This window comes from Trichoplusia ni, chromosome 1 (assembly GCF_003590095.1).
Source record: "Trichoplusia ni isolate ovarian cell line Hi5 chromosome 1, tn1, whole genome shotgun sequence".
NCBI classification, from domain to species: domain Eukaryota; kingdom Metazoa; phylum Arthropoda; class Insecta; order Lepidoptera; family Noctuidae; genus Trichoplusia; species Trichoplusia ni.
This window is the reverse complement of record NC_039478.1, coordinates 2300265-2325074: the sequence shown is the minus strand read 5'-3', so window position 1 is coordinate 2325074 and position 24810 is coordinate 2300265. Positions and strand designations below refer to the sequence as shown.

General features: G+C 34.1%; 1 protein-coding gene across 2 annotated transcripts in view; it reads left to right on the top strand.

Annotated features, from left to right (window-relative positions):
• The window catches only part of LOC113507974 (calpain-C), a 61089-nt gene extending 36279 nt beyond the window's left edge, over nucleotides 1-24810 (top strand). The window contains exons 4-14 of one of the 2 annotated variants that reach the window (XM_026890936.1): nucleotides 14692-14803; nucleotides 17219-17359; nucleotides 17818-17983; nucleotides 18320-18385; nucleotides 18745-18842; nucleotides 19439-19671; nucleotides 20039-20270; nucleotides 20754-21093; nucleotides 21538-21802; nucleotides 22536-22588; nucleotides 22738-24810. In XM_026890936.1, the coding sequence (XP_026746737.1) occupies nucleotides 14692-14803; nucleotides 17219-17359; nucleotides 17818-17983; nucleotides 18320-18385; nucleotides 18745-18842; nucleotides 19439-19671; nucleotides 20039-20270; nucleotides 20754-21093; nucleotides 21538-21802; nucleotides 22536-22588; nucleotides 22738-22764 (1733 nt within the window). In that variant the 3' untranslated portion in view covers nucleotides 22765-24810. The remainder of the gene's footprint in view (nucleotides 1-14691; nucleotides 14804-17218; nucleotides 17360-17817; nucleotides 17984-18319; nucleotides 18386-18744; nucleotides 18843-19438; nucleotides 19672-20038; nucleotides 20271-20753; nucleotides 21094-21537; nucleotides 21803-22535; nucleotides 22589-22737) is intronic. The other variant, XM_026891016.1, reaches the window with a different exon arrangement.

Here is a 24810-nt window from a genome sequence, read left to right as displayed (position 1 = left end):
TTAAATATTGGATTTTGCATATTCTATGCTTATTTAAATACGGATGCAAACATTTTATAAGTCCACAAAATTATTTTGATTGTGAATACACCAAATCAATATTGTCGGGCGTTGGTTTCCCGCCGCGCGCCGTCTTATAAATGCAACGAGGATGATGATCATAGCCTTATTGTGTGAATCGCTTCAAGTTCGCGTGATTATAACATAATACTGTAGTTGTATTTGAATTGCACAGATTAAGACATTTAGTTTGATACCAAACACGACTATTCTACTTTAATTTGAATAAAATATAATGTAACGCATTGACACACAAAGCATTGAAAAATGAAATGACTGAAATTACTAAACTATAAATCGTTTTTTCATTAATTCATTTGCATTTTGGCAAAAATATTTAATACCTACACTTATTTCTTATGGAAATATAAAGTAGTCAATTAAACTTAAACTTGCATATTGCGTTATTGAGTCATGTTTGCAGATGTTATGATTTTTTCAAAGAAATAATACAAATAGTCATCGAAAGAGTTTTATTATAACTAGAGTAGAATCAAATAAGTAATAGTTTACATAACAGTTTTAGGGTAAGTTCCCTACATGGGGACTTTAAGTCCAAACAATATTGCCAGACGCTCAGTACTCGTGATTGTAAAGTAGCACCATCTCAGTCTGCTATTGCGCGTCGCTGTCACTTCTGGTCATTATGACTGAAGAACATAGTTATAATTGTCTGTTTGGGTTCGAGACCTTTATTTTGATACCAAACACGACAACTTTTCAACGATTCCGAACAATTCTTGTATTGTTTCTTCATATATACATTTTTTGTTTTTATCCGTCTTTGAAATAAACATAACGTCTGCAAATATAATGCAATAATGCTAAATGCAAGTGTTTGTTTAATAGATTAACTTATCATTCGTTATATGCACAACGAAATATAAATTAGTATATTAAAGAGTTGGGTAGAATGCAAAAAAATATTAAAAACGACTTGTTGTCAAATAAATAATAAGCAATTTAGGAAGCTAGTTCTACCATTTTAATTTTCCAATGCTTTGCGTATCGTTTCGTTACATTATTTCTAGTAAAAAATAAAGTAATATGGTCATGATTGGTATCAAAATAAAGGTCTTAATCTGTGCAATTTAAATATAACTATAGTAATAAGTTACAATGACGCAAACTAGAAGCGATCGACAAGATAAGGGTATAGAAAGAAAAAGAAAGAAAGAAAATAACTTTTATTACGTGCTTGTGACCCAGAAATAAATAAGGACGAATTGTACAAAATTGAGACATCATGATGATCATCAACCTCGTTGCATTCATAAGACGGCGTGATTTCAATGCTTGTCAATATTGATTTGGTGCATTCACAATTAAAATAATTTTGGGGACATATAAAATGTTTACATTTTTATTAAAATTAGCGTATACTATGCAATATACAATATTTAACTGGCAATTAAACTGATCATCATTAAATATTTTAGGTATCATAGTACGATAACAACATCTATGGTTTGTTAGGGATTTAGAATGAATCTTTAAAGATTATTAGACTAGAACAAAAGAAGACAGACAACAATTATTCATCGAAAGACATTTACTATAAGTAATTTAGAAAAAATAAAGAATAGTTCATTTGGTTAAGCATTAACAGTTTTAGGGTAAGTTCCCTACAATGGACTTAAAGCCCAAACAATATTGCCAAACGCTCAGTACTCGTGATTGTAAAGTAAAACCATTTCAGTCTGCTATTGCGCGTCGCTGTCACTTCTGGTCATTATGACTGAAGAACATAGTTATCATTGTCTGTTTGGGTGCGAGAACTTAATTTTGATACCAAACACGACAACTTTTCAACGATTCCGAACAATTCTTGTATTGTTTCTTCATATATACATTTTTTGTTTTTATCCGTCTTTGAAAAAAACATAACGTCTGCAAACATAATGCAATAATGCGAAAATCAAGTGTACGTCTAATAGACTTATTTATAATTCGTTATATGCACAACGAAATATAAATTAGTCTATTAAAGAGTTGGGCAGAAATGTAAATGAATTTATATAAAAACGACTAAAATAATTGTATAATGAATAATACGCAATTTACTAATCAAATTCGCCCATTTTTTTCCATTGTTTGCTTGCGTTTTATTATTTCTTATTAAAAATAAAGTACGATGGTCGTGTTTGGTATCAAAATAAAGGTCTTGATCCCAAACAGTCAATTATGACTATGTTCTTCAATTATAATGACCAGAAGTGTCCGCGAGCGCGACTTGCAATAGCAGTCTGAGATGGTGTTTCATGACAATCTCATTTACTGGGCGTCTAGCAATTTTGTTTGGGCTTAAAGTCCACTGCAGGGAACTTACCCTAAAACCGCTAATATTCGACCACATACACAGTTATTTATTTGTTTATTACACTCCTTATAAAAAAATGTTTCACTGACAATTTTTTTTTTCTGCCACTTAAATATTGGATTTTGCATATTCTATGCTTATTTAAATCCGTACGCAAACATATGTCCTCAAAATTATTTTGATTGTGAATACACCTAATCGATATTGTCGGGCGTTGGTTTCAGGCTATGGTATGAACTCAACGAGATTGATGATTATAGCCTTATTTTGTCGATCGCTTGAAGTTCGCGTAATTATAACATGATTCTGTAGTTATATTTGAATTGCACAGATTAAGACCTTTATTTTGATACTAAACACGACTATTCTACTTTAATTTGAAACAAATATAATGTAACGCATTGACACAAAAAGCATTGAAAAATGAAAATGGCTGATATTACTAAACTATAAATCATTTTTTCATTAATTCATTTGCATTTTGGCAAAAATATTTAATAACTACACTTATTTCTTATGAAAATATAAAGTAGTCAATTAAACTTAAACTTGCATATTGCGTTATTGAGTCATGTTTGCAGATGTTATGATTTTTTCGAAGAAATAATACAAATAGTCATCAAAAGATTTTTATTTTAACTAGAGTAGAAACGAATAAGAAATAGTTTACATAACAGTTTTAGGGTAAGTTCCCTACAGTGGACTTTAAGCCCAAACAATATTGCCAGACGCTCAGTACTCGTGATTGTGAAGTAGCACCATCTCAGTCTGCTATTGCGAGTCGCGGTCACTTCTGGTCATGACGACTGAAGAACGTAGTTATAATTGTCTTGCGTTTTATTATTTCTTATTAAAAATAAAGTACGATGGTCGTGTTTGGTATCAAAATAAAGGTCTTGATCCCAAACAGTCAATTATGACTATGTTCTTCAGTTATAATGACCAGAAGTGTCCGCGAGCGCGACTTGCAACAGCAGTCTGAGAAGTTAGATGGCGTTTCATGACAATCTCATTTACTGGGCGTCTAGCTATTTTGTTTGGGCTTAAAGTCCCCTGTAGGGAACTTATCCTAAAACCGCTAATGTTCGACCACATACACTGTTATTTATTTGTTTATTACACTCCTTATAAAAAAAATGTTTCGCTGACTAATTGTTCTCTTGTCCTATTTTATTCTAGACATCTTTAAATATGCGTTTAAATCCCTCACAAACAAAATTTTTTTTTTGTTATCTTAATATGATACGTACAAATTTATGTTCAATTGCCAGTTAAATATTGTATTTTGCACATTCTATGCTTATTTATGTTATGTTTAGTCATGTTAGCCGCATGGAAAGCAATCGTTGGGCCAAAGTCACCACACTATGGGAGCCAACGGATGGACGGCGTCGTCGTGGGCGACCTAGGAAGCGGTGGCGAGACGACCTTAACGCTTACCGCGCAGGCTGGTTCCATGCGGCCCAGAATAGAGAGTCGTGGAAGGATTTGGGGGAGGCCTTTGCCCAGCAGTGGGACACAGTGGGCTAGAGAAAAAAAAAATGCTTATTTAAATACGGATGCAAACATTTTATAAGTCCTCAAAATTATTTTGATTGTGAATACACCAAATCAATATTGTCGGGCGTTGGTTTCACGCCGCTCGCCGACTTATGAATGCAACGAGGTTGATGAACATAGCCTTATTTTGTGGATCGCTCCAAGTTCGCGTGATTATAGCATAATTCTGTAGTTGTATTTGAATTGCACAGATTAAGACATCTAGTTTGATACCAAACACGACTATTCTACTTTAATTTGAATAAAATATAATGTAACGCATTGACACACAGAGCATTGAAAAATGAAATGACTGAAATTGCTAAACTATAAATCATTTTTTCATTAATTCATTTGCATTTTTGCAAAAATATTTAATACCTATACTTATTTCTTATGAAAATATAAAGTAGTCAATTAAATTTAAACTTGCATATTGCGTTATTGAGTCATGTTTGCAGATGTTATGATTTTTTCGAAGAAATAATACAAATAGTCATCAAAAGAGTTTTATTATAACTAGAGTAGAAACAAATAAGTAATAGTTTTCATAACTGTTTTAGGGTAAGTTCCCTACAGTGGACTTTAAGCCCAAACAATATTGCCAGACGCTCAGTACTCGTGATTGTAAAGTAACACCATCTCAGTCTGCTATTGCGCGTCGCTGTCACTTCTGGTCATTATGACTGAAGAACATAGTTATAATTGTCTGTTTGGGTTCGAGACCTTTATTTTGATACCAAACACGACAACTTTTCAAAGATTCCGAACATTTGTTATATTGGTTTAACATCATAGGTATATTTTTTGTTTTTATGCATCTTTGAAAAATGACGTCTGCAAACATAATGTAATAGTACAAAACACAAGTGTAAGGTTTATTAATTTACAAATCTATAATAAATCCATTATATAACAAATCTATAATAATCCACCCATTTTAATTTTTCAATGCTTTGTGTGTCATTCCGTTACATTACTTCTAGTAAAAAATAAAGTAATATGCTCGTGTTTGGTATCAAAATAAAGGACTTGATCTGTGTAATTCAAATATAACTACAGTAATAAGTTATAATTATGCAAACTTAAGCGATCGACAAGATAAGAGTATGATCATCATCCTCGTTGCATTCATATGGCAGCTTGATTTCAACGCTTGCCAATATTGATTTAGTTCATGCACAATCAAAATAATTATGAGGACACATGAAATGCTTACATCCGAAGTACGACATAAAATAAATCTATGATTTGTTAGAGATGTAAAGCGAATATTTAAAAATCTCACTCTAGAACCTTTTAAAACGTCTGAAATATAGTTCTTAAATTCACCATACCATAACAGATTGCTTTAAACAACAACTTAAAGTAGGTACAATTTGGGATAACTAATTAAGAGAACAATTAGTCATCAAAAGTAATTATTATAAGTAGTGTAGAAACAAATAATTAATAGTTTATTTGGTCACACATTAGTAGTTTTAGGGTTAGTTCCGTACAATGTACTTTAAGCCCAAACAATATTGTACGTGATTGTAAACACTCAGTACTCGTGATTGTAAATTACACCATCTCAGTCTGCTATTGCGCGTCGCGGTCTATTCTGGTCATTATAACTGAAGAACATAGTTATAATGGTCTGTTTGGGTTCGAGACCTTTATTTTGATACCAAACACGACAACTTTTCAACGATTCCGAACAATTCTTGTATTGTTTCTTCATATATACATTTTTGATTTTATCCGTCTTTGAAATAAACATAACGTCTGCAAATATAATGCAATAATGCCAAATGCAAGTGTTTGTTTAATAGATTAACTTATCATTCGTTATATGCACAACGAAATATAAATTAGTATATTAAAGAGTTGGGTAGAATGCAAAAAAATATTAAAAACGACTTATTGTCAAATAAATAATAAGCAATTTAGGAAGCTAGTTCTACCATTTTAATTTTTCAATGCTTTGCGTATCGTTGCGTTACATTATTTCTAGTAAAAATAAAGTAATATGGTCATGTTTGGTATCAAAATAAAGGTCTTAATCTGTGCAATTCAAATATAACTATAGTAATAAGTTACAATGACGCAAACTAGAAGCGATCGACAAGATAAGGGTATGATCATCAACCTCGTTGCATTCAGACGGCGTGATTTCAATGCTTGTCAATATTGATTTGGTACATTCACAATTAAAATAATTTTGGGGACATATAAAATGTTTACATTTTTATTAAAATTAGCGTATACTATGCAATATACAATATTTAACTGGCAATTAAACTGATCATCATTAAATATTTTAGGTATCATAGTACGATAGAAACATCTATGGTTTGTTAGGGATTTAGAATGAATCTTTAAAGATTATTAGACTAGAACAAAAGAAGACAAGACAACAATTATTCATCGAAAGACATTTACTAAAAGTAATTTAGAAAAAATAAAGAATAGTTCATTTGGTTAAGCATTAACAGTTTTAGGGTAAGTTCCCTACAATGGACTTAAAGCCCAAACAATATTGCCAAACGCTCAGTACTCGTGATTGTAAAGTAAAACCATCTCAGTTTGCTTTTGCGCGTCGCTGTCATTTCTGGTCATTATGACTGAAGAACATAGTTATAATTGTCTGTTTGGGTTCAATCCCTTTATTTTGATACCAAACACGACAACTTTTCAACGATTCCGAACAATTCTTGTATTGTTTCATCATACATATATACATTTTTTGTTTTTATCCGCCTTTGAAAAAAACAAAACGTCTGCAAACAATGCAATAATACGAAAATCAAGTGTACGTTTAATAGACTTATTTATAATTCGTTATATGCTCAAGGAAATATAAATTAATCTATTAAAGAGTTGGGCAGAAATGCAAATGAATTTATATAAATCGACTAAAATAATTGTATAATGAATAATACGCAATTTACTAATCAAATTCGCCCATTTTTTTCCATTGTTTGCTTGCGTTTTATTATTTCTTATTAAAAATAAAGTACGATGGTCGTGTTTGGTATCAAAATAAAGGTCTTGATCCCAAACAGTCAATTATGACTATGTTCTTCAATTATAATGACCAGAAGTGTCCGCGAGCGCGACTTGCAATAGCAGTCTGAGATGGTGTTTCATGACAATCTCATTTACTGGGCGTCTAGCAATTTTGTTTGGGCTTAAAGTCCACTGCAGGGAACTTACCCTAAAACCGCTAATATTCGACCACATACAAGGTTATTTATTTGTTTATTACACTCCTTATAAAAAAATGTTTCAATGACAATTTTTTTTTTCTGCCACTTAAATATTGGATTTTGCATATTCTATGCTTATTTAAATACGTACGCAAACATATGTCCTCAAAATTATTTTGATTGTGAATACACCTAATCGATATTGTCGGGCGTTGGTTTCAGGCTATGGTATGAACTCAACGAGATTGATGATTATAGCCTTATTTTGTCGATCGCTTGAAGTTCGCGTAATTATAACATGATTCTGTAGTTATATTTGAATTGCACAGATTTAGACCTTTATTTTGATACTAAACACGACTATTCTACTTTAATTTGAAACAAATATAATGTAACGCATTGACTGAAATGACGCATGAACTGAAAATGGCTGAAATTACTAAACTATAAATCATTTTTTCATTAATTCATTTGCATTTTGGCAAAAATATTTAATAACTACACTTATTTCTTATGAAAATATAAAGTAGTCAATTAAACTTAAACTTGCAAATTGCGTTATTGAGTCATGTTTGCAGATGTTATGATTTTTTCGAAGAAATAATACAAATAGTCAAAAAAGATTTTTATTTTAACTAGAGTAGAAACGAATAAGAAATAGTTTACATAACAGTTTTAGGGTAAGTTCCCTACAGTGGATTTTAAGCCCAAATAATATTGCCAGACGCTCAGTACTCGTGATTGTAAAATAGCACCATCTCAGTCTGCTTTTGCGAGTCGCTGTCACTTCTGGTCATTATGACTGAAGAACATAGTTATCATTGTCTGTTTGGGTGCGAGAACTTTATTTTGATACCAAACACGACAACTTTTCAACAATTCCGAACAATTATTGTATTGTTTCATCATATATATTTTTTAAGACATCCGTCTTTGAAAAAAACAAAACAAAACAACAACAAAAACATAACGTCTGCAAATATAATGCAATAATGCCAAAAGCAAGGGTACGTTTAATAGACTTATTTATCATTCGTTATTATGTACAATGAAAACTAAATTTGTCTATAAAAGAGTTGGGCAGAATGCAAAAAAATATAAAAAACGACTTATTGTCAAATAAATAATAAGCAATTTAGGAAGCTAGTTCTACCATTTTAATTTTTCAATGCTTTGCGTATCGTTGCGTTACATTATTTCTAGTAAAAATAAAGTAATATGGTCATGTTTGGTATCAAAATAAAGGTCTAAATCTGTGCAATTCAAATATAACTACAATATTAAGTTATAATGGTGCAAAGCAGATGCGAACAACAAGATAAGGTAAGAGCATTCTCGTTGGATTCGTAAGACAGCGTGAGAACAACGTCTGCCGACTGCTAGTATGGATTTGGTGAATGCGCAATTAAATTTACTTCCAAAACATGAAAAATGTATGCATTCGTATTATAATTACTTTCAATATATAATATTCAATATTCAAAACATTAATACAAATTTTAGGTATAATTCAAGGGGAATATAAAAAAATCAATCCCTGGTTTCATTTATCCCTTTTGCTTTTTAATGCGTCCAGTCATATGAGTCATGTTACTTGAAAAAAAAAACTTTCCATTCTATTATATGACTTAAAACTAATATTTAAAGATACAAGCATTCTTCTAAGGATCCAATGAGGGAACACAAACCTTTCGCAGTACAGCCATCTATTAACAAGGAGAGGCATACATGTGACGGTTTGGAAGACCGACTTCCAGTAAATTTAAGAAAGCTGCAATAGATGGCACTACACCGTGAGGTTACGTACATCTTGATTTATAATGTAGAGCTGTAGTTTTTTATTCGACTAGAAATAGTGCATGGAATTTAAAGTGAGGATTTGCTTTGATATAATGCGCTGTCAATGTCGCGTGTAACAGCACCATAATAAAAAAATGGATTCATTTTGTCTCTATTTGTTAGAAATGGTTCTATAGTAGCAGTTAGGTACAGTATTCCTTGGAAACATGAAACAATAATGCGTAAAATTACAATAAGTAAAAACAAGAAAAGCATTCTTCGACAAGAATTAAATCACTAAATATTATCACTTCCATATTTAAAAAAAATGCGAGTACCTCAGTAAATAAGGAATAATAGACTAGATTTTCCTTAAGATAAGCTTAGTCAATAATACTGAAAGAAAACTGTAAAAAAATACTAGAGTAAAAAATAATTTCGATCAAAATTCAAATAAAGTTTTGCATATTAGTCAGAATTACATTCGTACAAGATGAAGTCATTGAATTGCTATAGTGTTTAGTATCAAAATGAAGGTTTTGATCTGAAATAGTGAATTATAACTATAATCCTAAGTCAAAATGACAAGAAATGTCAGCAATTAGCGCAGTGCGTTATGAATTGCCACGCACCGGCTAAAACGCGGCAGACATTGATGTTCAAGTTTAGTCAATTCCAGACACTCAATTAAAATTTAACATGGACTGACAAAAAAAAAAGGCTGAAGTGGAGAGTAAAATGGGGAATAATATGTTTATTTTACTATAAACATTATTTCGAAAATATTTTTTTTTGTTACATTAGTTTTGATAGATGACACTAAATGTCTTACAATTTAACGTTATCGCCATTTTTTTTTTTTTTTGGAACGAATTGTGTCAAACATTGAGAAGTCATCGGTAAAGAAAAGATAAATGTTTAAAATAATTAATGGAGTATGTAATTTAGACATAATACCGTTAATGTAGTTTTATAAAAAAACGCAACTAATTTATCACCCTTTCTGGAATGGCGCTGTGCAAAAAAGATGTAACATAGCTTTGGCATCAGAGTAAGAAGGATAGAAAGTCCATCGGCCAAAGAGTAAAATACAGGATAGAGTAGGAACAGAATGATTCCGCGTACCTACATACGTAATGCAACTCGCTATGATGCTTGTCCCTCTAGCCAAGTGTAATTTCTACAATAGATAACGGTAAAACTACACATAATATATTCGACCATGACTTTTCTGGAGGATACGGTACGGTGCTGTAAGAGGACTGTATTTTTGACAGTGAAATATATTTGGACGTTGATCTTGTGGATGGCCATGTTTGCTATGAGAGGTATTTTTTTCGACTTTTGCCCAGACCTATGTTTCTGATACATGCACGATGTGTTGTTATATAAGGGTAATAAACTGACAAATAAACTGAATGTCAAATTTATTTTTATCATCTCAATAGCCTAGCTTATATACGAGAGCCTGATACGAGAGCATGATTTTCTAATAAACATTTGATACCCACAAATGGTGGTTCTAAGTCCCTCTGTGTTAAGAGGCACCCAAGCCATAAGAACTCCTTAATGATTTGATAAAATAAAATAAATAGTTCTAGGTCAAAGAGAATTCAAACTCTAATACAACTTTTCTTCCTCCCTTTCAACCCCTTTTTGTACAAAAATGTAGCCGATGTCCTTCCTTAGGCTCTAGACAATTTCTGAACCAAAAATTATTTTCATTCCGTACCCTAACTTGGCGTGAAAACTCGACAGACACAGACGTGCTACTTTAGCATTTAATTTTAAATATTAATCTTCTAATATATAAAATTCCCGTGTCACGATGTTAGTTACCGTACTCCTCCGAAACGGTTCGACCGATTTTTATGAAATTTTGTATACATATTGGGCAGGACTGAGAATAGAACAAAATCTATTTTTCATACCCTTAAGTGATAAGGGTTGCTCACACAAAAAAAAATATTTTATTCTTTGGACGAAATTGTATGTTTTTATTCTTTTATAATGTGGCATTAAAATACAAACAACTAGAAAAAAAATCGGCAAAACAACGTTTGCTGGGTCAGCTAGTATTTTTATAGATTTGTTAAATCAAATCTCTCTACCCGTGAGTTAAAGATATGTCCGTTCTGTTCCACGCTCTTATAATCTGTGTTCCCACCCAATAGACAGACTGCAGTGGCTTCTGCCTCAGTCGCATATTTTCATTGGCCATATACGCTCGTCAATACTGTTCCCAAAAATTAAAATGAATATATGAGAATGGTGGATGTGGGGTTACAGAGTCTGTAAGTATTGTAGCACAAGAAATTTAAATTCTTCATGAAAATATTCAGCTGCGCAAATTAAACGAAATGCTGTGCGAAATGCGAGAGGCTTTTGTATTTATAGTTTTTATTGCGATTTGGAATAGTTTCGTTATTTTGAGTTACCTTAGTTGGCTACGAGTATTTTGACTTTTACCGATGAATATTGCTTTTTTTTATAGACTGTTAACTGGCTAAATGCCCGAAAAGAAGTTGCTCTTCGTATTCCATTCTGATCACGCAATTACTTTGTCGCGATTTAGTTTATACCCTTAGGCACTAAACTCTTTAGCTCTAACATTTGACATTTTGTAATCCAAAAAATAGAATATTTCTTATTTACATTGCCAAAATTTTTAAAGAGAAAGATAAGTTCTTAGAACAAAGCATAGAACATGAACAAAATGAGGCCCAATTTTATTTAGTGACAAAAACACCAACGCGCTAAAGGAATCGGACTTATAATAAATTTAACATGTAAAATAATGTACATGCAAAACCGAACAGAAATTCATACGCCATATATCACGTGGCAGTCGGTAATCATTTGAATAGGGTCACAATTGGTTAGTGATGCAGAACGGATGTGGCTTAACTTGCCATGGGAGGCGGCGGGCGCGGATGGTTTCGAGAGTTTCACTCACACTGCCTTCAAAGACAGGGCCTAAAAGTTCAAAGAAGCTTATATTAGCTGAGGCTTCTTCTCTCGCTTTAATGGTATTCTTATTTTTGTTTGATGCGCCGATTATATGGACAAGTAACTGCTACAGCTGATTACTGTCTGAAACAAACATCACGCGATTGTCGCGAACATGCCTGCTTCTGACAGAGCAAATTCTGTACAGTAACTTTTGCATGCCAAGATTGATAAATCGCGACCGCCTTCGTTTCCACAATCGCTCCAATGAGCTAATGTGAACTAGGCTTGTATATGTATGTGGTATAAACCGAGGTTTCCTGATCAAGTCCGTTGGGAGCTGTCGCCAGACAGCTCTCATCGCGCACTCCGAGAGGTAGCGCGCGATGAGATCTGTCGGTCAAAAACAATATACAAAAACAAAAAATTGGCATGACCCATGCCGATTTTATTTTTCATTCAGAACCCCCTGTGGGTTTCGTTTGTATGTTTTTAAGGGATGCTTTTTGGATGATTAGGATTGTTTAATGCATGTTTAGTGCCTTAATGATGCAAAATATTTAGACGTGGGTGATAGTAGGGCAGAATTAAACCATGGCGTTGTTATGATTTTTTTTGCGAAATTTACGTACTAATGCATAGCTGTTATCAGATGCACCCTTTAATGTTTTGGTCCAAACATACTTCGAAGGGACTCCTTCTTCGCTGTATTACAGTTTTCAGAAAATACGTACCTAACAAGGCCCCAGGTAAATAAATCCGGTGTTTTTACCGGGTAATCCCTTCTTTAGCCCTATAGCGTTAAAAGTCCGTAGCGACGACTTACAATACTAAGAAAATCGATAGTAGAGTAGTATAAACTTCAAATAAAATGTTAAATAACAATAACTTTTTACGGAGCAATACAGGAGAATTACTGACTACCCTCACTAAATAAAACAGGTTTAGTTTAGTCAAACGTCATCCTATTTTCATATTCCTCATACGACACCTCGGTAAAACTTAAATAGGAACCTTCACCTCCAATACCCCCGTATTAGGGATGAAGGTGAAAATAATACCAGCATAGGTCCTGCCAGTACTATTTATTGTATATGGTTTTTAAGCGACAGATCTCATCGCGCGCTACCTCTCGGAGAGCGCGATGGGAGCTGTCTGGTCAGCCACTGCACTGAGCTTCATCAAGTAACCTCGCCATCGTGTTCACATACCACGTAATTTATCTGGACAAAATATTTTGATAAAATTATTAATTTCTTACTAATCGTACCGTAAATTTTTACTACCTAGAATATCGTGCTTAAAGTTAAAGTTCTAGCTCTAAAATTCATTTTATTTTTTTCACTAAGCTTCTAAACTGCGATAATGCAGAATGTTGTATAAACCAAAGTCTTTCTGCTGTTTTTCGTACATTTCACTAGAATTAATTGCAGTTTAAGAAGTGTGGCCGACATTGAATTGCAGTAAAAAACGTTTTCAAATCCTAAAACTGCAGCAAGTACTGTTAAACTCAATTTTAGTGATATTTGCTACCTTAATATGTCATGCAAAAATCGCAAGAACCTAAGACAAAAAACGACACTAATTTTCTTAAGAAATCACGTAGCGAAAACCAATAAAATTAAATCAATTATTATTTTTACTGTGTCCAGTTTGTAGTTAGTCGACACACTGGGCATCAAATTAGTTGATTCGAATCGCGCACAGCGGACACGATCTGACACTTACAATGATAGTACAATAAAGTCCCCTCATTGCAGTCTAGTACTTGTAACTATAGCAAGAACGAGTGCATGTTATATGATCACTACGCCTTATCAAATAAAATCTTTCTAATTGTTGAAAATGTAACCTTTACGGCGTCGCGTCGGCCAAATTCGAGTGAGTGATGGAATTAAGACGTTATTTAGTGATTTGAAGATTATATTTTTGGCTAAGATAATAAACCAGTCTGAAGTTGGTTAGTGATATGTATGGAGGGATGTTTGATACGAAGTTCGTGAAAGCAGATGTAATGCTGGGGCATGCGCTCTGTACATTCACCCTTTCGAGATAAGTGAACAGTAGACTCATTGTTTACTATCCCAGAGTTTTGGTCATTTATTACATGTACTATTAGGATGTGTAATTAATGTAGAGTTAAGATCTAGCAGTCCTTGTTGTAGTACAAAATAATTTTCGCATTCGATCACACTCAAATGAATACCGGTTAAAAGGTAGCCTAACACCTTGAACAGAATTTCTGTTGTTTTTTTGGTACGAGGAAATTGTTCGGTTTTGATTTATACGTCAGTTCAATGTTGTTTTAACTTCGCCTTCTGAATTTGATCTGAAATTTGACTGCTAGAAAAGTATATGTAGCTTCGTCGTCGAAAACCGTCTGCTTCGCGGCATTGTCGGCGCAATGTCAGTACCGAACGGTACTGGCAATGCCCCGACAACCTATAACCACCCTGGCTTCATACACAATTTTGTATGATGTGACTTTAAAATTCGGTGAGGTTGTTTCTGTCTAAGTCGCTGTTTTTGTTCAATTAATTAGTCGTTATTGTTATGGCTGAATTGAATAAATAAAGGTATTTTTATATTTTTGTTTCTATCTGTTTTTCGATTAAAAAATCATTAATTCACAGCCTAGCGTTGTTGCCACAGGATAAATGTATAATGGCGATTTTATATTCTTTCATGCAAATTGATTTGAATTTTTGTACCCAATTCTAAAAAGATGTTCGATATTTGGTAATATTATTAGAAAAATAACAGTACATTTGCGAAGCGACGCCATGCGATAAGCTAAAATAATGTAACATCAAATAACTCCAGGTTTAAGATTTTTTCTGCCATTGTTCACAGGAGACAAATGGATGGTCTCGTGTCTCGGTGTGCTGTACCTCACAAAGGGCCTTTTCTACCGAGTGGTGCCCGCGGACCAAAGGGTGGACGAGACATACGCTGGCGTTTTCAGGTACTTAACATTATTCTATGAACTATATTATGTCAGGAGTGACAAAGGCCAAGCTAGCGGTAATGAGAGCAAGAAAAAAATCAACTCGGACTATCGAAATCTCCTGACAAAGGCTTCATAAGTCGCGGCACCCAGTTCCTTTATTCTCCCATCTAGATCGACCTAGCTTTCATTTTGTAACATAGGTTTCGCAGAGAAGACGTAGTCTTACATGAGTTTATGGATTTTGGGTCTCCATTTTAGATGTTGTCTGCTCCCCCGGCCGTCAGACATGAGCTCTGCTATATTATAGTATTTATTTTTTATATGCGTATTTCCCTGGCGAGTAATTGCCAGGGACATTTATTAGCTCTTTTTTACTTGTATTACTTTTTACAGGTTAGGGTGTTCTTTTCCTTTTTTAATATCCTTTTCTTTCTTTTCATTTTCTTATTTCTTATCTTTACATTTTTTAGGTTACAATTATACAATTTCTGTTCGTTTCTTTTCTAAATTTAAATTTTATTACTTTTACATTCATATTCATCTTCAATTTTATTACTTTAACATTCATATTCATTTTCTTACATTACATTCAATTCATAACATTTATTTATTTATTTATTTGATTAAATATTTTTATTATTTTTGTACAATATTCTATACATGCATGTTTTGTATCTTTATGACGTATGAGCTGACCCAAGCTATCAGTGTTTATTGTGACTCCCATTCTCGTCTCCGTGTCCTGTCGGTCTCTACAGTGTGCTGGGCATTCGGTTATGACGTTTACAATCGTTTCTGGGACATCCGGGTCACAGACGCACGACGGGTTCTCTTTGCACTTGAAGCGATTCAGGTACTCCGAGAAACCGCCGTGCCCCGTGAGCCCCGTGAGCTCTGCTAGTTACACCGCAGCCACTATAGCTAGCTGACTGTCTCTAAGTTAGTCTCTACGTTTCATTTTTAGAAACACCTTCTCGTAAATAGATTAGATAGACCCAGGGGCCGATGCTTGTCGCCCGCAGTGTCATACAAACTAAATATAGTAGCTAAGTAATGGTTAGTGAATTGTTATTTTATTAAGTACTAGCTGTTGCCCGCCACTTCGTCCGCGTGGTTAGAAGATATAAGTTACTAATTTTTGAACCAAAGCCTTCGAAGATGAATATTTTTCCCCGTTTTTGCCACATTTTCCATTGTATCTTCGGTCCTATTAGTTGCAGCGTGATGTTATGTAGCCTTCCTCAATGAATGGTCTATTGAACACAAAAAGATTCAACTGAACCAGCAGTTCCTGAGATTTGCGCGCCCAAACAAACAAACTCTTTAGCTTTATAATATTCTTTATTTGTACAACTACTTTTAATTCTCGCGTAACTTTGTGGGTAAAATTTTAACGTGGCAAAAATATATAAAAAAGAACGTAAAAAATAACAAAAGGCTACCTTTTACAATCCAAGCATGGGAGCGCCGGGTTTTGATCCCGATACCTCTCGCTTGCTGAGCGAGCGCTCTAACCATTGAGCTACGCCTCCCGTGAAATACAATTCAGAATACGTGTTCTGTTGAAGTACGTGACCTACTTTTATTGTAGTCATAGAATCTGACTGGTAAACCTTAGGGGAAGGTGTTTGTTTTATGTCTTAGTGTTCAGATCTATTCCCTATGGCTGTTTGCGGAAGTCGAACAACAATAGAGTTATTTTTTTAATATTTAAAATATATAAAAAATATCCTAATCTACATAACCTATGGTATTCCAACCCTGGTCGCCAAACGATTCCCAAATGTTCCGAATTGGAGTTTGCCAAACAATTATGAAACGCAGCATTCTTTTAGTTGATTTGCAAGATCGAGTTCAGAACACCACGCTGCGTTCCAAGACTGGGATTAAAGACGGCTTCAAAAAGGCTGCCAGGCTAAAATGGGATTAGGCAGGTCACGTCAGCTAAGTGGCTAGCGACCGCTAAGCCGATGACACCACACCATTGGAGTCAGCAGATGCACTGCGTCGCCGCTTGCTGTGGATTACTTCATTTGATTGGGTCTTAGGTGCCTACGGAGGTTCTTGAATTGAGCCTTTTGCATGAGACTAGCAGCCTCGAGATTTGATTGAACCTGATTTTGTAATGCCTTGGTCTATTTTGATTGTATCTACGGGATATTCTAATGTAGGATTGCGTACCTACCTAGGATTGCGTATTAATAAATAGCTCTCCTGGAGTAGCTCCTTTGCTAAGACGTTTACGTAACTGTCAAGCTTTCAACTGACTAAAATCACGCTCATGCTCATGGTCAATATACATATATTATGTACATGTTTGAACTTCTGTTTTCTTTTTTGAGTTTCTTAAACATTCAGTCAATTAACTTGAACATCCAATTAACCTCTTAAATTGCTCTTTAACTTAAAAGGCGTTTTCGAATTTTGCAGATTCCGCCTTTGGTGGTGTGGGCAATGGCTCGAGGTGTTGGTTGACGATCGTCTCCCGACAGTCAACGGCAAGCTCGCCTTCCTCCAGAGTCACCACACCGAACAGATGTGGCCGGCGCTCCTGGAGAAGGCTTACGCCAAGTAAGTATTTTATGTAACCTGAGTAAAACCAAATTGGGGAACCTTTGCATTCGGGACTCTTTACTTTTAGAGCTCCTGTTTTTGTTTTAGTTATTCGTATATTTTGATAATTTAAACTTGCATAGACACGATTTTACAATTGGTAATGTTTGTCAAGTCTTAATTTAGGTGTACAAAGGCGGAGCAGTGTCAATCTTAAAATGCTGTGCGCTGGAGAAGCGGTGAAGGATGGGCGAAACGGAGCGCCTTCTATGGAACATAATACTTTGACATTGAAATAGTGCTACGGATATTGATTTTGTAGACTCCAATCCATCTAAAATTTATCCGTTTCAATATACAGGCAGCCTTATCTTGTAACTAAAAACAAAAAATATCTACAGTTTATCATGATTCTAGAAATTTGCAAGATTACTATTTCATACTTTGACTTGATCCCACTTTTCGTACGTTTTCAGATTACACGGTTCCTACGAAGCTCTGAAGTATGGGAGCTTGCTCGATGGTTTATCGGACCTTACCGGCGGGATTACAGAAAGTTTGCAGATCGAGATGACAACGGCTGAGAGTCTGAAGAGCTTGTTGAAGAGCACAAGCCTTGTTACTGCACATCATGTATGCACCGTAAGTATTTGTTGCAGTACTTCCATTTTTCCGTTTTTTTACACTACACCGGCTAAAACATGGAGATGTTGCACAATGGTTCAGGATTAGCCAGTATGAGTCTGATACTGCCCACTTCTTTCTTCAGGAAGAAGGCTGTCTATAAAAATACAACTCCTAAAAAACGGTTGAGGACTGAAAACTATTAGGCGATTATACATACGCTTCATTATTGTACAAAGCGATTTAAAAAAGCACGATGAGTGCAAGTCTTTTTACCACTTCAGAACAAAAAAACTTTGATTGCAAAATCAAAATAAAAAATCCGACTAACCATTACATAATTCACTGTTTCAGGCCGTCGGCGACAAAATTCCTGAACTCAAAACGGAAATGAATTACGTCATTTTAAATGTGGAACAGGTAAGGTTTATTACCTTGTATTTACTCTTGACAAAGTTACGATTGTATAAATTGGTTTCCAACATTCTTCTCAATTGGATTCAGCTTACTCTACTGTGCAAAAGCTGTAGATGTGACTTCTGCAACCTTTTAACTTAGTTCTGTATGAAATTAAACAATTAATAAAAACTTGGAGCAAAATAATTCCGTAATCGTCTTTACGATTAAAAGCGCCTCCCAAATGTTGACTTTATTCTACTTCAAAGCATAAAAAGAGTATGTTTTTATTATGACAGGTTATTCGCTAATTTAATTTATTTTATTATTATTAAACATCAAGAGGTCCTGTAGTTTAAACCAAAATATTTACTACTTTTCAGGTGGAGAGCACAAAAGGCCCGGTACATGTTGTGCGAATGCGACGACCCATCGGCATTGGAGAAGTCCCCGTACCTTACATCGTATTAAATACAGACGCGTGAGTTATCTTTTGAATTACTTTTCGTGTCATTATAATTATTAATGCTGTGATATAAGCTAAGAATGGACAGTATTATTTCACATCGAAAAAGAGAATGTAAAAAATTAGATTTATTTCGATATTATATAACCTCTTTTTGATGAGACTTTGACTTGTCATTCTAATTGAACTCATTCATAAAAATAAAAGTGTGACTTACACCCAAGTTTTAATGCTTTGTGAATTTTATGCTACAATCAAGTTATGGTTTGATTCTGTCTACATGGGGATTAACCAATATGGTTTTCACGCTGTAGATATAGGTATTAGCCATGTTTCATTGTTCACAAAACAATAACGAAATGAAATTTACAAAATAACTCCATAATTATGTTAAACAATGGCCAAAGAGATCGCTATTTTTAGATATTTGTCTGCTGCTCGTTTAATACGCATCCTTTTAAGGGATCTGTATCTAAAGGCTAAAAACGTAAAGTTTATCAACCGGTAATGCGAACAAAAATTTGATGGGTGACCATTTGTTTTGCAGTTTTTGGAACCCATCGGGTCTTTTTCTGAACACTAGGTAACACTCTCTTCCTATAATTTCGCAGCTGGCACGCAATCTCGCCTATAGACAGGGATCGCATAATCTCTACACCTAAAGGGACTTGGATGCTCTTCTCTGATTTCCAACGCGCCTTCCTTCGCGTGGAAGTTGTTCACTTGGACTCAGAGACCTGCAGAGCGGAGCCGTTCTTAGCTGATAAGCAAATGTGGCAGATGAAGATGCACCAGTCTGGGTGGAAGCGAGGCGTGTCAGCTGGGGGCTGCCGGAATTATGTTCGTAAGTATATGCATGTGGGATATTGATCCAAATTAATGAGTAAACTTTAGTCGAGAAGCGAATAGGAAGAAATGATTTTAGTCCAAAAAATATAGGCCGCATGGAGTCAATCCTGAACCAGTTAAACAGAGCTGAAGTTAACAGTAAATAGCATATTTCTTGTATTAAATTGCTATAAAACCTAAGCATGTTTGAGAATCTATTTCTATTTTTTCGGTAATATTATGTACAGGGTTTAAAAGACACAATAAGTATTGTCCTTGAATATTTCTCACGTGTAAAAAGTTGTGCAATAGCAGAGTCTTCACATTTCTTTACTTATCCCAATTTTCATCGATAATGCAGTATACTTTAAGTGAATTAACAGAATTGCTTGCAGATTTTTTCCATACAAACCCGCAAATACAAATAACCCTGCCAGAACCCGACACAGTGATCATATCTCTGAACCAGCATTGCATTATGGAGCCCAAAGTAATTGGATTCAGTATCTACAAGATATCTGCTCCATTAGAAGAGACTGCTAAAGCGCTGTTCTTTAGGAAAGTGAAGAGTACCATCAATTCACAATATACGAATAGTCGGCAAGTTACTTACAGGTATGTAACTTTAAAGTAATTTAATTCACCACTACTATAAACGTATGTTTGTGTAACCAGATTTCAACAAAGTTTCGTATAGAGCCTGTTGATACATTATCCAACTTCGGTAACCGAGGCTTTTACAGCTACGACATCCAATAAGGCGAAGCTACGAGCAACAGCTAGAAATACTTATAATGTTTAACTGAAAAATATCGTGCTAGATCCATTTAAAATCTTTTTTTTTCAACCAGGTTACAATTTATCTTTACGTAGAGGAAGAGTGACCCACTTACAGCTTAATATGGGCATATTGTTCTAAAAGTGGGTACTTGTCTAGGTGGTAAATAATTTAATTTAATAAATTTTATAGGCTTGCATGTGACACTCATAGACAACGTGGCTTTAGATCTGTATATTTTTTGAATCTACTAAACTTACTATACTATGAATAGGGACACAAAGTTAGTTTCTTTTTAAAAACTTATCTTCCATTTTCAGATCACACCTATCAGCGAGCACATACATAATAATGCCAACCACATTTGAGCCACGCGACGAAGCAAACTTCACCTTAAGAATATTCACAAGCAAACCAATCAGCATGAAAGTATTGGACAATTTGCCAAAAATGACCAAAACAGCCCTAGTGAAGGCACCTCCAGTGGTTGAGGTGAATAGTTTTGCTCAATACGAGGCAGTGTTCCTACAATTAGCTGATGAGCATAAGACGATAGATCCGTTTGAACTGCAAGAACTGCTTGATGCGTGCCTCCCGAATGACTATATCAAGAGCTGTGCTTCAATTGATACATGTCGACAAATTGTGCTGTCTTTGGATGTATCCTTTATAAATGTTGCAATTATTGGCGGTAATGGGTCTGTTCACGAGTCACAAGTGGATCGAATCGCTGTCGATGTATGAAAAACCTTTTTTTAATAGTCTTGTGTCTCTGGCTGACCTATTTCATATTTCAAGCTTTTCGTTTAGAGTTTGTGCTCAGGATTCAAGATGGATCCAAGATGAAGTGACAGAACAGAGGCTCTACTACCACGTTATTAAGTAATATTATTATACTCTTCTACATTCGCAATAAAATTACTTAATAAAACATCATTTTGATACTTATACACATTGAGTTTTTTAGTTACTATAATCTCTAGCCGCATACATTCTCAGCAAATTGAACCACTTCTCTGTCCCGCTAATAGACACAATAGAAATGTTGTTGTTAAATGTTAAGCTTACTTCCACTTATCCATAATTCCTTAACTAAAACCACAGAAGAAGGGTATCGGCCGCATCTCCCTCTCAGACTTCAAAGACCTCATGTGCAGTCTGAAGCACTGGCAGCTGGTGTTCAGGACGCACGCCAGAGAGAAGATGGGGGTCCTCAGGGCGGAGCGGTTTCGTGACGCTCTCTGCGACGTCGGTTTCGTAGTTCCTGAGAAAGTCATGCACCTACTCGTGTTGAGGTACATGAGGAAGGATGGCATGCTCAGGTTTGGAGACTTTGTGTCCGCTGTCATGCATCTCCATAGAGCTTTTGGTAAGTATATCATTATTTTGAATCAGTAACAGATATACGCTTCTGTACAGAACAATTTTATAAAAGTGTAATGGTCTGACTTGGTCATGATCTGAATATTTAAATTGTGAAAAAAAAAATGTTTTTTCATTTGCATGCATGGGAGAAGTTCTTAGTAGTCATGGGATTTTGAATTCGGATATTAACGTCAAACATGAAGAATGACTAAAGTGTGTAATATCTTCAATTGCTATTATTGTACCCGATAATAGCAATTGAAGATGTAATAGAATCTCTGGCTGACTAAATAGAAAAACCTACAAAACCAAAAGTGCTGTTTAAAAGTTCGCCTGGCTTATAAATTTAAATATATAGTAACTGTATTAGTGTGGGTCTTGATACCTGTGATAGTCGAGTGTCTGCCTCTTCTGTCACCTATGACACAAGACAACTATGCCAGTCATGTGTCACTGGTAAACATGGGGCTTGTAACGTGTACAAATTGCCACTATCATTTTTCCGTCTCATACTCCCAGACTTCAAAATCTACTCTGGAACATTGTCCAGCCAGCAGCATATATATAACTCCTTATTAAGTGCCTAAACAAACGGAGTATGGCTGATATTCTATTATTTTTGTTATTTAGTTAAGTTAGTTTTTTGAAGGCCGTTAAATTTTTTGCGAGCAATATTTAAATAGTCTTATAGATACCTATTTTATTATGTTGTCATAATTTTAAATGTCTTTGTCTAGAAATCTACCGCAAGAATCTTCGCACGGAAGCTGTTCAAATGAGTCTTACCGAGGTAATTTCTTTGTATTATTTTTCCTACTTGGATAGGTAACTTAACATATACTTGGAGAATAAGAAAACTCATTGCCAGCACAAAAAATGCTTATAATATGTTCTAATTTTTAATATGATTTTTCTTAATTATTGGATTTGTTTTTTCAGTGGCTGAAGAATGTTTTTATGTGTTGAAAACTTCAGAAGACTCATTGGGTTACGCATCTTCTAAATAGCGTTCACAGTGATGAAGTAAAAAGGACTGATTGCTAAAAAAGTGATACACGCAAATTAATATGTTTTGAACTCTGTAGGTAATTTTCATTACCAGTCTAGTAGCGAATATGCTAATTACCTCTTAGTATAGCACTAAAACACGGTAATTTTATACGAAGTGTGAATAAACATAGATGTGAATAATTATTAGGTATTTGCTAATCAAGGTTGTGATACGAACTATAAAACGTATCTTATTAGTCCTAAATTTGTAGTTTTCTATTTTTTTAGTATAAGCAGACGAAAGATTTTTATAAAAAACTGGCATAAATGTACATGTTTTAATCACGGCAACCAGTGAAGTATCTCATATAAATTCTTGGTTGCCGTGAGCAAGTTCGACTGTTCGTTGTTCGCGACAACCAGTAAAAGTGTCAACATTTTTTGTTTGCTATGATCAAGTTAAGCATGTACATTTTTGTTTATCACACAAGATATCATACGTCTGCTTATTGTATATTATTAAATAGATTTATCCTTTATCTAAATTAAATGACAATGATTTTCGTTACTTTCCAAAGCAATTTCTATCTTTATGTTTTAGTAGACGCCTATAAAAGCTAGCGGAAAATTAAAAAATACTTAGTTTCTTTCAATGATCCATGAATACTCAGTGCATTTAACTTTTAATTAATTTAAGTAAATAATTAGGCATTTTTATATTCTATTTAAGTTATTGATTGAAAATACAATTAGTATAGAGATACGTTGTATGTATATCTAGTAATTCCTAACATTGTAATTATTAATTTAGTATTAGGTGCTAGTTACATTAGATACTCAATTTAATTGTAATTTCAATACACCGTTGTGTCATAACTTTGCGTTTTCAAAGACGAAACAACGAAATAAGAAATTTCTTAATAAAAATGATTTATAAAGGAAAGAGCTGTTTCTTTGATTGTTCGTATAATTTCGTCATTGCAAACTCATAGTATAATTGAAACGAGTTGTGAGAATTGTTTTATACAGTCCCAATACACTAGAGACACTATTATTGGGATTAAAACTAGCTAAAATGTACGGAGGTGACATTACAAGTGTTAATAACACAAAGTGGTATCAATAAATCATTTTCCTATATCATGAGTTGAATGTGAACAGCAATAGAGTATTTAGACATCAGACATAGACCTTCAGACAGATTGCACAAAAATATATTTTTCATTTTAACATGACAGTAAGGAAGATAACAAGCACTGAAGTTTGACAAGAAAAAGAAAGCAAAAGAAAGAAAAAGCAAGAACTACCAAGTGGGGGCTAAAACATCACTACTGTCTTGCTAGTAAAAATCGTACTAGTAAGTGATGTCAGACGAGTTTTTAAATCATTGTTTCGCTTTGGTATTTTGCTTAGGACATAAAAGAAAAATACGTGTCCAATATTTTTTGGCAAACTGTCTGGCAGACTAAACAGTTGTTTTTTTTGTCAAAACCTTATTGTTTAAATAATCTCTTTTTAGTCGGGTTAGAGAACTTATTAATTAAGGGTTCTACGGTATGAAAATGAAGGGTTCCTATCCATTACTTAAGAAAATAAAATCTCCAAGCATCTTTTAGAACATTTAAATTTGATATAGATTTTTCATATTTATATTAGAACGGTTTACTCACGCGTATCTATCGAGATTTTTCGATTCGTTTTAGACACATTTGTAGTCCTTAATCATGAAGTGATACGGCGGAGGACGCGTCGAGCAAACCCTCATTTAATAAAGAACTATGCACATTAAATTAATATAAATAAAAGCTTTCTTATTCTCTTTGTTTTGCCTCTATCGTTCATGTTCGTCCACCACTTTTTAGGATTAAACATTTTACTGCAACGATCTCGCTTAACTCAAAATAATAATAATATAATATTTTTGTACGTTTAGTTGTAAATAATAGAATCGTAAATCCACCGAGTCGGTAAATTAGTATATTTAATTCACTCAAAATGAGGAAGATGTAAAATTTAAATTTA